Here is a 17,071-nt window from a genome sequence, read left to right on the forward strand (position 1 = left end):
ACGACACATTTCAGGCAGTGTTTACTTGAGAGAAAAAAAGGAAAGTGAGACGTAAAGAGTGAAAACAAAACCCTAAGCGGTCTTCACATTCTAGGAACACTTCAGATTTTGTCCCCCTCACCGCCCACCACCAAGAGCTGTTTCAGGGAACATTCCTTTGTCAAGTAATTAGTTTTACTTGATTCATGATTTGATTGAACGTGTCCCTTTTTTGACTCATAACTTGTTGTTCAAGCAAAATTAAAAATTCAGTAAAGTCTCCCCTCCAGTGAAACATCAGGTAAAATGTTAAGGGATGAAAAGGTGCTTTTTGAGTCACATATTTGCTCTCATCTACATGTCTTGGTCTGGAAATAAATGAATTAATGAATAAGGGACTAAAGAGATGAATGAATGAATGAATCAAGGGTTTTTCTACTTCCCTGAGTCCTACTCATTTGTGCAGCACTAATTATTATTATTATACTCCATTCATTCATCCATTCATTAATTCAACATCTACACACTCATGGTCACTTATGTGCCATAGAGGTGCGGTTCACCCTCGAGAAGGTCACTATTCAATCCCAGCCAGTGTATGTTATCATTATTATCATTACTGTTGTTGTTGTTGTTGTTGTTGTTGTTGTTGTTGTTGTCGTTGTTGTCGTTGTTGTTGTTGTTGTTGTTGTTACACACCAATGGCAGCAGAGCCAGCCATGTCACCAGGCCATCTGGGTTCATTGTCTTGTCTTGCCGGGTATTGAACTGCCAACGTTCTGATTGTGGAGATGGAGCTATTATCAACTGAATGACAGCAGCCCCTGTCATCAATATCAGTCACAATATTGATGATGATGATGATGATGATGATGGAATCGATCACGATGAGGATAATGAGGCTGACGTGTATATAAAAAAGAGGTTGAGGGGAAAAACACGTTTTGAAATGAGCAGGTCCTAAATCATTATTATTATTATTAAAATAATAAATTATCATCTCATCTTTTAGGAGGACCTAAAACAGATCCCGTTCACCTGCAAGCAGACTATCAATGGCTGGGGCCGGAAGCGAGGCCCGCTGATTGGCTGGCTGAGGTGACGCATCTGATTGGTCGCCTCCAGCTGTCAATCAAGTTTAAACCGCCGTGTTTACGCAGGAAGGCGGGCGGGAGGAAAGAGAGGAGGGGTGGAGGTTTATCTTCCTCCCGCTCCTCCTCCTCCTCCTTCCCTGCAGAGGCGCTGACGGATCACCTCCCGGTGTACTGCGCCACCGCGCTCCATCCATCCTCCGTCCATGGAGTAAGAGGAAGGAAAATCAGAAGAAAATAAAATTGAGAAAAAAAAGCTCCAGTCGGCGTCAATGGATTCTACAGGGTTGAGTGTCGTGTGAAGTCGAAGCGTCAGACTCCGATCCCGTCCGTCCTCTCCGTCCGCCTGCAGCTCCGCAGACATGGGGACGGTCCTGTCCATCTCCCCGGCGACGAAGAAGGCGATGGACGCCGAGATCGCCGGCGACGCGTCCAAGGGCGACCGCAGCCTGAAGCGCCACTCCATGTTCGTGTCGCTGTCATGGAAGAAGCTGGTGGCCAGCTCGGCCAAGAAGAGCGCGAAGAAAGTGACCCCGAACCCGCCCGGGCTGGCGGTGCCGCGGGTGCCTCCGCCCGCCGGCGCCGCCCAGGTGGCGCATCTCAACAGCGAGAACGCCCGGAAGTCACACCAGGCCGAAGAGCGCCGGAGCCGGGCGCCCATCCCGGTGCCGGTGCCCACGGTGCCGGCGGCGCCGGGCTCCCGGGTCGCGTCGGTGCAGAAGCAGGCGAGCAGCGTGTCCCTAGTGGCGGCGTCGGCGGCGGCGTCGGCGGCGGGGGGTACGTCTCCGCGGCGGATCGTCATCCAGGCGTCCACCGGCGAGCTGCTGCGGTGTCTCGGCGACTTCGTGTGCCGCCGGTGCCGCGGCGTTAAGGAGCTCAACAGCGGCGAGGTGATCCTGTGGTTCCGCAACATCGACCGGACGCTGTTGCTGCAGGGCTGGCAGGACCAGGGCTTCATCACGCCGGCCAACGTGGTCTTCGTGTACCTGCTGTGCGCGGACACGATACCGGAGGCCCCCGGGAGTCCCGCGGAGCTGCAGGGCACCTTCCAGACTTGCCTCTACCTCGCCTACTCGTACATGGGCAACGAGATATCCTACCCGCTGAAGCCCTTCATGACGGAGGCCAACAAGGACGCCTTCTGGGACACGTCGCTGGGCATCATCGAGCGGCTGAGCGCCAAGATGCTGCGGCTCAACGCGGACCCGCACTTTTTCACCGAGGTCTTCCAGGACCTGAAGAACCAGCGCGATTCCTGCGGCGAGTCCAACCTGGATCGCTGAGGAGGAGCCGAGGAGCCCGTCCATCCTCAGCCCGACAGCCCTTCGTCTCCTTTTTAAATGTGCAAAAATCGGCTTTGAATGTAAAACAAAAAGAAAATATACAAAGGCCAACGCTGAAGACCCCCCCCCCCCCCCCCCCTCACCTTCTCAACCCCCTGCCTGGGCTTCGGTCATGTTTTGTTTTTTCGGCGACAGGAGATTCCCAGAACCGCATGCTGATAGTCCAATTTTTTTTTTTTTTGATTGACAGGAGAGATGTGTGGGGGTGGGGGGTGGGGGGATGTGTTGAGTCCCTCTTATGAAGTACTCTGATTTTCATAAAAAAAATCCCCCCCAAAAAATCATTCATGATTTTCTGTTACTGGAGGAGTGTTCCAAGAGGAGGAGCTGTCCAAGGTGCTGACCTCTGCAGCCTCCTCCTCCTCCTCCCTATTTCAGTCTCTTAATCCACAGACAAGCTTCTGTTTATTTATTTCCCCCCCTTTTTTTCCTCTTGAGAAGATCCCGGGTCGTCTAAATATACGCCTCGGCACACTTGATGTTCACGCATCTCCAGGAGGCCATCAGAGGAGGAGGGGTCGCAAGACAAATGTGAATTGGGCACAAGTCTTCCTTCGGCATGAGGGAACGACAGCAAAAGTTTGCAATGAATCACCTAAAAGTATTGTTTTGGAAAAAAAATACCAACAGAGACAAATGTATTAGAAACAATCTTTGAGATCTGGGCGGAAATCGCCTTTCCCAGGAGGCGACAACAGACTGAAGTTACATATATTTAAACAATCCTTTTTTTTTAATTTAATCTCAAAAGCACTACTCAATTACACTCATTTATTATATTTTATTCATTTTTGATGTTTATGATTTTATTTTTTGAGGTTTCAAGCGGAACTGAAAAGAGGACATAGAGGAATGTAAGTTTTAAGAGATTTTACTGGACAATCCTACATGTGCCAAGTCTTGAAAAAAGTCCTCATGGCCTGATGCGCTAACGGTTTACATGTACATATCCCGCTATTTAAAATTTGCTCTTTATTTCCTTATTTTCCTCCGGGGTGGGCACTTGGCAGCCATAGCCTGAGCCGAGTCGGGGTGAGGGGGCAAAATCAAATCAAGTGAAATGGTGATCCAGCCCTGGTTTTATTCATGAGTGTAAATACATACTGAATGTGGAGATTTTATTATCATGTAATAAGTGTCGGAATAACGTCACCATCACTATAATTAGTTTGTTTCTTGCACCCCGGGTTCCATAAGCTAATACCTTGCTCCCAGAGCAAGCTTGTAGGGCGCATCGATTTCTGTGCCGTTGTATTGTGACCCCCCCCCCCACCCGCTGCTTGGAATGGAATGTAAATGCTGCTACTTTGCACACCCGCGAACAAATTTTTATTTTTGCACATCATGACAGAGGTCACGCGCCCCCCTTCCAGGCGCCGGAGTGTCGTCCATTGGAGTCTTTTCTTAATGTTGTTTGTTTTTTGTTTTTTTTTTTTATACAGCTCAATTTATTTATTTATCCCCACCCCACCCCATCCCCCCAACCCCTTGGTATTTAAATATGAAATAGACTCATTTATAACGCACTCTGATGTTGCACCGCATTTTAATTCATGTCGATAAATGGTCAGTGCAGTACTTGTTTATGGTGATCAGGGTGAAATAAATACTATGTAGAAGCTCTTGTGCCGTTTGCTTTTTTTTTTTTCAAAATATATTCCTTTTTCTGCATATGAAACCCAGCAAATCCAGTGCATTGTTATTTATATATTTATTCAAATTTAATTATTTTATTTTTGGGGGGGAAAAAAATGATCCCACTCCCCCCCCAAGAATCTTAGCATTTTGCCAAGGCAGGAATTAATGTGGACAGCTTCTTATCCATTCACACCAATCACTTAATCCTTTGATTTGGAGGGGAACCCTTGAGATGAGATTATGCAATAAAAAAAAAAATTGAAAAAAATTAGCCCGTGACGAATATGCTTAGCAGGATAGAACTCACAAGTTTTGGTTTGTTTTTTATCAGTTTCCATGACACTGAAACAAAAGTTATCTGACACCAGAGTTTTTTCTTTTTTTTTTTTTTTTTTTTAAAAAAGTTCCAAGATAAATATCTGTAAATATCTGTTTTTCTTAAAAAAATGTAAAAAAAAAGATTATCTTGTGCCCAGCCCATCCACACTGTCATTAGACCACAACCGCAAACCGCTGTACCTTCAAAAAAAAATAGAATTTCAGCTCCAGATTAGTGGCACTTATTCAATTTGCCTTTGACATACATGAGAAATTGAACGTGTCTCTCTAAACATGGAATAGGTTGCAATGAAATTAGCAGGGAGCCGACATTTAAACGCTAATTCATTTCACCATCCAAGCATTCACTCTCCAAAACATCACAGCAGCTCGGTTCTGAATATTGTGACATATTTTTTTATTTTTCCCCCCGCGTTGCCCGCCTACAGGTTGAACGCGGCAGCACAGCATGACATACATAAAGGGATAAATCTGGTGGCGTCCCGGATACTGCAATCGGGGTCACGTCCCCCGACTAAGGGTGGGGGGGGTAGAAAGGCAGAAAAATAAAATTAAAACAATGCATTGGAGGAAAAGAAAAACAGCACAAAAGAAGTGGAATCTGTAAACACTCAGATTGTATAAAAATGAAATGCTGATGACTGATAATTTCTTTTAATTGTGGATGGCCTCATCATCTATGGCGTACAGTACAAGCCGAATTGATCAGGGTTTCCTCTTGTTGTCTTTTTTTCTTTTTTGTGAATAAGCCCTGTAGGCTGGAGGGTTCCTTCATGTGATTGGCTGAAATCTGCTGCAGTCTCAGAACTCTCTCTCTCTCTCTTTCTCTCTCTCTCTTGCTCTCTCTTTCACACCGGGACTCACACAGTATCTATTTACAGATGGCGGCAGGGGGGGTAGAGATGTGTTTGCAGAAAATGACAAAAAAAATGCCAATGAAAGGAGGCGGTGACGGGAAAGTGGTGGAACTGTGAGAAAAACAATGATTAAAAAAAAAAGAGGGGTGCAGGCAGACGGACCGTTGTTAATAGAAAGTGTATTACAGTATCGTTACTGAATTATAATTATAATTCCACTTTCCAATAACCAAAAGAGGAGCCGTATTTCCAATTTTTGAATTGAAAAAAATATGTAATCACACTAATAGATTTCTGAGAAGCATCGAAACTCCAGTGAACATCCAGGAGCCAGTGATGGGGAAACAGATTTTGAAGGTCTTTCCTGACACCTTTTTTTTTTTTCCTCTCTCCCTTTTTCTCACGATGGCAGTTTCCCGCAGCAGTGTTATGTAATGGCCAACAAAAAAAAAAAAAATCTCCCCACCATTAAGATTCAAGCCGCAGCTCAGGCATATCTGTCTGCCAGAGCTCGCTTTCTGCATTCTTCTCAGCTGTGTCTCTATAGTAACGGGCTAGGTGAGTGAATGAGAGCCGGGCACGATGTGTGTGTGTGTGTATGTGGGGTGAGGGGGGGCACTGCGCATGCAGGTTGTACATGCTGCAGTGATTAAGAGACACACACACAGTGTTTCTGTTCTGAATGTGTGTCAAAGGAGGTTCGTCCCTGACCCGTCCTAATCCTCCCACGTGTCGTCCTACCTGAGCTGGAGGCCGGCGCATCCACTGCTGCTTCAGTCCATCCTCCATCCATCCTTTTCTAAAAATATATCTCCACAGTGAACAGAGAGAGATGTTCAGAGGGTTTGACGCTTAAGTCCCGGTCCTCAAATATACAATGATCATCCAGACCAGACAGGAAGAACATATGCAAACACAAGCTGAAAAGTTATTTTAAAATTAGTCTTTTTTTTTTTTTGCTTTAATGCAATAAGAAGGATTTATTGTGATTTTTTAGTTGACATTATTAACCCCTTGTGGGAATTTCCTCTCTGCATTTAACCCATCATGGATGAACCAGGAGCAGTTGGCTGCCATCGAGCAGCACCTGAGGAGCAGTTAGGGGTTCCGTGTTTTGCTCAACAACAAATTTAAAACACAAGGCGGAGCTGGGAATCGAACCAGGAGTGTTTGGTTCCAAGGACGATCGCACTATGAAAAATTTAATAAGGTCTTAGATTGAATTTCAACAAAGTCAGATATAAACCTTTTTTCAGCGATTTGTAGTGTTCTATTCTGTTGTTGAGTAAACAGGACTCGCAGAAAATTAGAATATTGTGATAAAGTTCTTTACCTTCTGTAATGCAATTAAAAAAGCAAAAATTACTTTTTCATGATATTCTAATATTTTGAGATATGATTTTTGAGTTTTCTTAAGATGTAGGCCATAATCAGCAATATTAAAATAATAAAAGGCTTGCAATATTTCAGTTGATTTGTAATGAATCCAGAATCCATTTTTGTTTTTGTAATTGCATTACAGAAGATAAAGAACTTTATCTCAATATTCTAATTTTCTGAGACAGTCCTGTAAATGTGGAACGAGGGGGCATGGGAGTTTGCCCAACCAGTCTACATGTGACTTGTGGATCTGGAAAAGGCATTCGACCGTGTCCAGCAGTCAATGCTGTGAGGGTTGCTCCGGGAGTGTGGGGTACCAAACCCCGTCATACAGGCTGTTCAGTCTCCTGTATGATCGGGGTCGGAGCTTGGTCTGCATTGCCGGTTGTAAGTTGGATCCGTTTCCAGTGAGAGTTGGATTCCGCCAGGCTGCGCTTTGTCATCGATTCTGTTCTTTAATTTTATGGACAGAATTTCTAGGCGCAGCCACAGGGCGTCGTGGGAATCCAGTTTGGTGGTCGCAGGATCAAGTCACTGGTTTTTGCAGATGATGTGGTTCTGTTGGCTTCATCAGGCCATGATCTCCAGCTCTCACTGGAGTGGTTCGCAGCCAAAAAGGGGCCTCCAGCACCTCCAAATCCGAGACCATGGTGCTCAACCGGAAACAGGTGGAATGCCCACTCCGGGTCGGGGAAGAGGTCCGAGAGGTCCTGCCCCAAGTGGAGGAGTTCAAGTATCTCACGGTCTTGTTCATGAGTGAGGGAAGGATGGAGCGGGAGATCAACAGGCGGATCGGTGCAGCGTCTGCAGTGATGTGGACTCTGTACCAGTCTGTCATGGTGAAGAGGGAGCTGAGCCAAAAGGCGAAGCTCTCAATTTACCAGTCGAGCTACGTTTCCCCCCTCACTTATGGTCACGAGATGTGGGCAATGACCGAAAGAACCAGATCACGGATACAAGTGGTCAAAATGAGTTCCTCCGCAGGGTGACCGGACTCTCCCTTAGAGATAGGGTGAGAAGTTCGGTCATCCCGGAGGAGCTCGGAGTAGAGTCGCAGCTCCTCCGCATAGAGAGGAGTCAGATGAGGTGGCATCTGGTCAGGGTGCCTCCTGGACGCCTCCCAGGGGAGGTATTCCGGGCATGTCTATCTGGGAGGAAACCACGAGGAAGACCCAGGACCCGCTGGAGAGACTACAGTTTGTCTCCAGCGGGTCCTGGGAACACCTTGGGGTCCCCAAGGGGAGCTGGACCATGTGGCAGGGGAGAGGGAGGTCTGGGCCTCACTGCTCCAGCTGCTACCCCCAGCGACCTGACTATGGATAAGCAAAGATGGATGGATGGATGTTTAGATGATTGCCTGGTTTTGATATAAATTTAGCAACAAAAAATTAAGTATACAATGATGCATTATTTGGGGATTTTGACAGTGAACTCACATGGAGAACATTCCCACTACCAGAACTGAACTGGGGACCTTCTAGCTTTGAGGCAGAAGCGCTAGCAGCCACACTGCTGCAAACATAAACCAAAAAAAAAGGTAAACTTTGAGAAGTAGCAATTTCTTGACAAAGCCAAGAAACAACCCACTTGCAGGAGCAAAAGTTTGTAGAAGAAGAAGAACAGGAGGAAAAGTGCTGTGACTGCATGATGAAAACTGAGAAACTAGATTACGGTTGCGTTGCAGCATCTCATTTACTCTCTGTGTGCAGACGTTAACTTCAAAGGTGTCGCATTTAGCCTGGTGTAATAGGTTTAGGCTGTAGTGTCACACACGCACACACACGCAAACACGCACACACACACACACACACTTTTGAGGGCACGTCGTCCATCGGAAAAATCTAAAAATCAAACCTCCAAAACCAGTAATTATTAGTGTTATGGAATTTTCAATTCTTTCTTATTTATTGATGAGTAATATCTTCATTGGTTTTGGGACTAAATTAACATCGAGCAGATAATTCTAAAGACTTCTCTTTGGCCTTCAGCATTGAAAAATAAATAAAATCCCAACCCAAATCGAGAGCGAAGCGAGAGAACACTTCATAGGGATTATTTCTATTTTGCTGTCCCGTCGCTATATTACCGCCCCAGTAATCTCGTTAACCAGATTACTCCGGCACCAGGTTGAGAACCAGATCTGGGCAACGGCTTCAGTCTCGAAAAAACTAGTTCTTTTTTCAGGTGTTTATTGTATAATTAGACTTGATGTTTTTTTTTTTCATCTTGTTGATTTATGTCCCACTCTCATTTCATTTATGTCCCACTTTTTTATATATATATATTCTGCATATATATTATTAATATAATAATATTTTAATATTCAGCTTTTACATAACAATAAAGCAATCATTGTTTTATTGATCATTCTGATTTCTGCGTCACACCTGCAAAAATGTTCTTTTTTTCATAATTCCCTGGGTGAGTCATATTTCACAGGTCGTGAATCTGCAATCATTCATCCTTTTAGTTTTACGTAACGGCCCAAAATCTGTGCCCTGTGCTTTTTTTTTCCAGCCGTACAGAGATCTCCTGTCCCTGGGTTTTAATATTTCATCACATTTAGGACACTTGAACTCAGACTGCACCAAATTGTGTTTTTAATGCACGCACTGTCGTGCTCAACAGCCCTTCAGAAGCTTAGGCTGATTGGGGCTTAACATCAGGGACGGTGGGTGGCGGTCGCTATTTGTTATAGCTATTTATAGTTTATTTGATTTTATGTCTAATTATCTGCACCCAGTCATTCAATTGCTATTCATTATACTTTTCTCCTAAATGGGGGGTGGGTTGTAGCTTATTCCATAAAGACTTGTTCACCCTGGACCGGTCACCAGCCAATCACAGGGTGACAAGTGTAAAACGTAAATTAAAACAGAATACAATTATTTGCAAACGATTTTCAACCTATATTTAGTTGAATACACGACAAAGATCAGATATTTAATGTTCAAACTGATAAACTTCAATGTTTTTTTTACAAATATTCACTCATTTTGAATTTGATGCCTGCAATATATTCCATCAAAAGCTGGGACAGGGGTATTTTCACCACTGTGTTACATTACCTTTCCTTTTAACAACACTCAATATTTATTATTACTGTATTTACAACGATGTGTGGTGAGGTTCATAGCTGGTGAGGATTTACAAACATATGAACCCGACAGAGGAGCTTATTCACCAAATAATCAGAGGAGACGCAAGAAGAATCCCTGGAATCACGAGCACCCCCTACCATGAGGCAAGAGAACTGCGTGCCTCTCTTAGTGGCCCTTCGCAGCTGTTTTATGAGTGATCATAAAACAACAGATTTCTAGGTATCTAGAACCTTTTGATTAAAATCAAAATGAATTAGAATTAAAATGAAATATTAAAAATTTGATAAAAAATAAAGTGCAAATACAGTGAAGTAAACCACCTCGAACCGGACCGCAGAAACATTTTCATGCATAAAACTAGTCCTTGGTACAAAAAGCATTGGAGGCTGCTGCCATAGATGATGAAAAGCCCAACTTCCTTGCAATTGCACGTTGTTGCTCTTAAACCATTTAAATTATTTGTTCACGCAGTTGTTCACAAAGTGGTGAACTTAGCCCCATCCTTGCTTGAGAACAGGGACTTTCACGGATGGTCAAAATATTTTATGTTTTTATTTTATTTCATACCCAAGTACAACACTCACCTGTGGAATATTCCAAACAGGTGTTTTCTGAGCATTTCTCAACTTCCTCATACTTTTGTTGCCTCTGAGCCAGTTTTTCTGGAATGTGTTGGAGGCATCATATCCAAAATGAGTGAATATTTGCAAAAATTAACATTCACCAGTTTGAAGATCCATTGTCTTTGGAGTGTATTCACCTGAATAAAAGAGAGCAATTTGCAAATCACTGTATTTTGTTTTTATGTACATTTTACACATCCAAACTTAATTGGAATTGGGGTTTGTACAACCATTCGCTCTCTCATACATGTTATAGGACATGCCAGCATTCACGCGCTCATTCACACACGGACAGTTTAGAATCTTAATTCAACCAGATCAATGTTTTGGGCTGCTTGAGGACCTCCATAGACTCTGCACAGATCTACCCCACCGCACACCCCAATTGGAACCAAAACCAGGGAAACCAGAAACTGCCGAGCCCCCATGCTACCTATTAAGATAAGATATTACTCATAAGAGAATTTCATTTGTCACAGCAGTACAACAATAACAATATCAATAAATATGAATATAAATAGAAGAGTCAGTTAAAAGGATGAAGACAATAACAAGGATAGAAACAGATAACAGAATGACAACATGGTTAAAAATAAACAGGATTAAACTGGAATGACAATAAGAGTAAAAAAAAAAAGATAACAGAATGACAACAAGGATGAAAATAGATTACAGAATGATAGATAACAGAATTATACTATGTGCATGAAGAGTTATCATCATTATTTAAATAATTCACTTGGGAGGAGTTCAGTGTGATTCACCCCTTTTTTTTTATGTATCAAAAAAATGTATGCGATATTGTATGACTGATAATTTATATCTTAAGGAATCATTTTGCATGTTCTCCCCTTGTCTGCATGTTCTTCTGTCACCTCTTACAGTATTAAAACATGCAGTAAGTTTATTGGGGACCCTTACTTGCCCAGACGTGGCTGGAATAGTGAATGGTTGTTCCACGCCATTCGACAGGTGTTCGAGGAGGTTAAGAGTTTTAACCTTGTGACCTCGTGAATGGTTGTACAGTATGTCACTAAGTGTGGCCCTGTGACCAGTCTCGGGTGAAGCCCACCCCTCTCCCAGTGACAGCTGAGACAGGCACGGGGTATGGATAACGAACAAATTATTATTTTTTTTTTTGTCTGTTCCTTATTTGTATTTGAATTATGTATTTGTTATTTTTATATATTTATCTATTTATTAGTTTATGTATGTATGCCATTATATATACATATACCATGACTAAAAATGTAAATTAACAACAAATAATAAAAAAAAGAGCAGCCCATGCAGCCATTTATATATGTATTAATTTATTTATGTATTCATGCATTTGTTATATCACAGTTAGATTATACGAGGTAAAGAAATTGATATTCATCTGACACACTTTTGTCCAGGAGAAGTTGTTTGGGACTTTTTAGCTCACCGAATGTAGGTCTGCGTCCCAGACAAACGGGCGTCAAAGACATGAATCAAATCCCTTCCCTTCTCAAGCACTCGCTCCCTCTCACCTCCCTTTTTTTTTTAAAGTTCTATCCTCCAGCGTGCTCTCACGCCGTCTTCTTCTCAAGTCTATTTTTGTAGCGTGCAAGTGCACTGTTCTAATTAAGCCATACAGTCATCACCGCGCTCTCCAGGTGGGAGAATGACTCACTGACTTGCCGGGTACAACAGTTACACAAAGCTGCACAAAACCCACTGACTGGTGCATCGGGACTTTTTTTTGTTTTTTATTCTTTGTTCCACCTGACTCAGGTGACTCAATTCTTGACATAACATGATATATAAGAGGCTTGGAGGGAATAGATTGTAATCAGGGTTCTGGGACACCCTTCCCTTCGCGCTTCCAAAACCAGGTCATAATTACAAGCCATTTGTTTTGCTCCTTTCGCTCATTGCCATTAACACTCATCAAATTGTTGCAAGAGTGTAGAAAAATCAAATTCATTCATTCATTTTCTATATTGCTTATCTGGAGCCTATCACAGCTGCCACTGGCTGATAGAAATTTGCAACCATTCAGTCTCTCATTTGCAGGTCAAACAGAGACACACAACCATCAGAATTTAATTGTTCCCAGGTAGGCAGTTTGAGGGCACATATGGTAGCATAGCATCCAACATCCAAGGATTTACAAAATAAAAATAAAAATGAACTAGAATTAAAGTGAAATATTAAAAATTTGATAAAAAATAAAGTGCAAATACAGTGAAAAATAAGTTAAGTCAACCCTAACATCTGTAAATAAACTGTACATCTGTGCAAAGTGCGGAAGAAAAATTGTCCTTACAAGACCATTCACTCTTTAATTCACACTTTGCCTTTATTGAACCTTCCCCTTGTGGAAGAACTCTTTTTTTTCTAAACTGTTTAAAAATGCCTCTTATTTGTCAGACAATAACCAACCGTCAATTTTTCCATGCAGAGAATCCCATTACCGTAACACAGCTTGAAAAGGAACTGGTCTCTCTTAATCTGATAATCTTAAAGAGGAGATTACCATTGTGGGAGCTGTTCAGGTTTGGTAATGCTCGGCGGTACATTTCTCCAGTTAAGCCGCGTCAGTAAACAAATCTGAACCTGGCAGAGTTTGGTGAAAGCCAGCTATAGATAGCCTGAATGTTAGCTTAGCTAAGGCCACAATACATTAACTACAACAGAAATAAAAAAAAATTTAAATCACAGATGTAAATGTTGTTCCACTGATTGACACCCACCATTGGATAAGATTAAATTTGGGATACCAATCTTGGTGGAATTAAATTTGTAATTAATTTTTTTTGTATTGAATTAATTTTAATTACATTTTGTATTAAATTTGTCATGCAACCCAAGCTTAAATTGGTTTCAAAGTCATGTGACAAAAAATTGAATTGGACTTCTGACAACCCCAGCCCTGCAGAGGGCGAGATATAAAGTTCAAGTTTGGCTGATGTCGGAAAGATGACCTGATTAGTCAGAAATTCAGAGTGTGCGTGGTCAACCCAGTGGAGCAGAACTCTCATTGTTCCTGGGATGTGCAGTTATGGATAAACCAAAACAAACTCTGAGGAACAGGCCAACATTATGAGTTTGTCAGTTCAATCCTAGCTAAATATGGATAAATATTGTCACATCAATATGCAGTATAACATATATGAAGTGAATATTCACAAAAACATCAGGGAAAATCTTTTCCTAATCGATGACTCTGCAAAAACATATCTGATTTAAACCAGGATTCAGAAATGTACAAAAGCAGAAATACTAGAAAAAACAAGTGGTTAATGAGTAAAGTCAACAGCTGCAAGCATATATTGTGCATTTCTACAACTGGATCTAAACAATACAACATATCACTCTTTTCCAAACAAATGCTTTTAGGACACTAAAGAATATAACTTACAGATGATGCTCTTTATAAACTACGAAGGCACGGATGGCAGTCAATGATGAACGTGGACATGAGGCTACCCCTCTCCTGAGATCTTCAGAAAAGAGGAGGAAATGACCTCACTTCCTGTTTCACTGACCTCACTTCCTGAGCCAGACAAAATAAAGTACACAAAAATGACCACTAGGGTGCGATAACTGCAATTCACAACAAATCTTATTCTCTGACAGAAAAGGATGTAGCATGGAAGGCTATGTTACACATTGAGCAAAGCAGGGGTGCCCATTACATTTATCAGGATCTACTGGTCAATTGCAAAGGTATTGTTGGTAGATCGAAAGACAAAAAAAAAAAAAAAAGGATGGATGTACCCTATCATCCATCGGTGCTCTGATGTCCATCACTTGATGGACATACAGGACACCCAGTCTGGCACCAGATATTGGAAATCTATCAAGAAAGCTACCGAGTTGCCTATTTAGCCTCCAATTTGTTGATGCGAAACTTAAAAAAGGGTAAAAAAAAATGATTGGGGTAGCTGGACCGTATGAGAAGACGAGACCATTTCCATACGGACTGGAGAAGGACTTTTTTTCCCCCCACAATGTCATATTTGAAGGGCGTTTGCCTCATCTGTAAGTCAACCATTGCCATTCTTAAAAGGGAAATGTTTTGCATTTATAAGTGACTCACAAGCTTAAAAAGTATGGGTACCCCTGTTGTGCAGGCATTTCAAGACATGCAAATGGCCCGTCAAACGGCTCATTCCAGTAGCCCTGGAGCTACGATGGGCGGGCACTATGAGGACTTCACCCAAGTTTGTCGCCAAGTTTGAAAAGTCACAGCTAGAGAGATCTTTGTTGTTGGTCTCACAGCCCTGGGAGCAAGACAAAAGTGGATTATGTAGCGGCCTTTTGATGCTAATACCAAGATGGCCACCAGTGTTGGAGTTTATTTGGGTTTGGCTTTCTACCGGCTACACAAGTATGGGGTTTGTCACCCCCCCAAAAAAATGGAGCAATACTGAAATGGGGCAGCGTTTCCGTCTCCAGAGATACAGGAAACACCGTAACACTCTGAAAACAGACATGTACATCAAGGTTGCAGCTATTTGTAAAGCACTGTTCGGTAGCATTGCTCCCTCATATAATGACTCAATTGCTCACCATTGTTGATGTTTACACTTGTGGTAGTACCAATGTTTGTTTTTTTATCGGGGTAAAGATTTCACTTTTCACATATTTTATAAGCTGTTGAGAAGGAAGTACAAAACACAGGAAATTGATGCTTAACACAATAAAAGGAGTAATTGTATGTTTATAACAAATGTGTATTTAGAACAGTTCAACTACTTGTTCGCGATGTTTAACACTCAATACACTGACGTATCTAGGAAGAATGCTATGCTAATCAGCTTTAAGTTTCAGGTTGTGTATTCTCTCCTGAATCCAACAGAAAATGTTCCTATTCATACGTGTGTTTTAGTTACCCACGAAATCACAACACCCCCTACTGGCATTTCTTTTATCTGTAGGTTGCCATCTACACATGGAACTGCTTAAAAAAGGTGAGTGAAAACAAAAAAAAAAAAGGAACATTGTCATGGCAACAGGGCCCTTCATTGAAACCAGTTTCCGACAATGCGACATTGACCTGTTGTACTCCAGCACTTTTAACAGCGATGGGCTTCCTGGTATGAACCAGCGAGGGGCTGGGGAATGCATTCAATATAAAATTCATGTTTTCTCTGTAGAATGCTGTGATTTCAAACATAGTTGGATTTACTCGAGTACAATAACTTAATCAGTGATTCAAGAAAAAAGCAATGATTCATCCTTTAGGGTGCTTTGAAATGAATCCAGAAAAAGCCTGAGCCTTGTGGGCGACCTTAGCGTCTGCCCACGAGTCTCCATGATAACGCTCTGCAAACAAAGAGAAACAAAACACATGGAGGATTCTTCGCTGGTGATGTCATGCTAGAATTAAATAAATTAGATCATATAAAATAAATGCCTACTTTTTGGTTAAAATTTAATAAAAAAAAAAAAACATCCTCAAATGTTTATCACTCTTCTTTCACCTTTCTTGTCGCTCCTCTGCTTTCACACTGTTATTCTTGTATCACCCACCAAGTTTGTTATGCAAGAAGAAGACCGCTGATGAGCGTTGCTTAGCAGCAGCAGATTAGGAGCTGGGCGGATGATTGCAGCGGTGAGAAACCAACTCTCCCCATAGACTCCCTACAAGACACGATGTCCAGGCAAAAGTGCCGGAACGAGATCCTCGGATCATGGGGAAGCTTGCTACGCTAATGCTAGCAAATCGAAGCAATGAACATGTAATCTTTTACAGAGTCAGAATGATCCAAGTTACGTTACGTGTCAAAGACCGCTGAGCTGATTTCAAGCGAGTCAGGTTTGTCATCGGTCACCATGACAACAAGTTTGACTTTTAAGCTTATTTAAGGAGTGGCTCAGTCATGTTGCATTTAACAGCAATGAGAGGGAGAGGAGAAATCTGGATGCATTCTGTGATTGGATTAAAGTATCACGGCTAGACATGGAGGTGACTAATGTCGCATTGAGGAAAGACGGAGAAACTTGTAAATTCTTTCGTTATGCTTTCAGTGTTGGCTGGGTCTTTGTGCCCCAGAGGTTCTATATCAAGTTGCTTCACAAGCAGAGATAGCAGTTAAATGGGCCACAGTTCCCGTCACAGCTGTTCGAAAGGATTATACGATTGACTTTCGTCCAACATAAGACCTCGTATGTTTTTGGTATGTGTTAGTATTTCGCAGATTCCGAGCCCTTGGATTCAGAGGTCATCCAGGGAAGTCGTACAAGTTGGGAGAGCCCTAAAATCTTGCGGCTACCCTGGTGCTTTTCCAAAACAGAAACCACCAGAAGAAACAAACTCAAGGACATTGTCACAGCCTGCATCATGAGTTGTCCAGTATTTCTGAAAAACAAGCGGTTTTCAACAAACACCAATCACTGGTACATTTGAATCCCCATAATACCCCCAAGTGTCACGGGGCGGTGGGGCGGACTCGGGCAGGGAACCACACCTCAGAGCAGGAATCTGTGTTGAAGCGCTTTATTGAGTTGAAACGGCAGGAAGGGTGTCGCTGGTAAGCCCCTGGCCCCAAGACTGAGTTGCACAGGGCTGGGTCTCACCAGGACAGGGTCAGATGTTGCTGGGTCCGGTCGTAATGGGGTAGGGGTCCGGTCATGGCAAAGTAAAAGCAGGGCAGGGTCTGGTGGCTCACCTGGGTCAGGGCAGGATCAAGGTCCGGTGGTCCGCCAGGGGTTCCCGGTCTACACGCAGGGTCTGGTGGTTCACCT

General features: G+C 42.7%; 1 protein-coding gene across 1 annotated transcript; it reads left to right on the plus strand.

Annotated features, from left to right (window-relative positions):
- Positions 1 to 1,191: 1,191 nt before the first annotated feature.
- On the plus strand, positions 1,192 to 4,034 carry cdk5r2b (cyclin dependent kinase 5, regulatory subunit 2b (p39)). Its single transcript, XM_086145290.1, has one exon. The coding sequence runs from the start codon at positions 1,433 to 1,435 to the stop codon at positions 2,351 to 2,353; it is 921 nt and encodes a 306-aa protein (XP_086001416.1). The 5' UTR covers positions 1,192 to 1,432; the 3' UTR covers positions 2,354 to 4,034.
- The last annotated feature ends 13,037 nt before the right edge of the window (positions 4,035 to 17,071 follow it).

Source organism: Fistularia commersonii, chromosome 4 (genome assembly GCF_037954325.1).
Source record: "Fistularia commersonii isolate RoL2024-O1a breed Wild chromosome 4, RoL_Fcom_v1.0, whole genome shotgun sequence".
In the NCBI taxonomy this organism is placed as follows: Eukaryota; Metazoa; Chordata; class Actinopteri; order Syngnathiformes; family Fistulariidae; genus Fistularia; species Fistularia commersonii.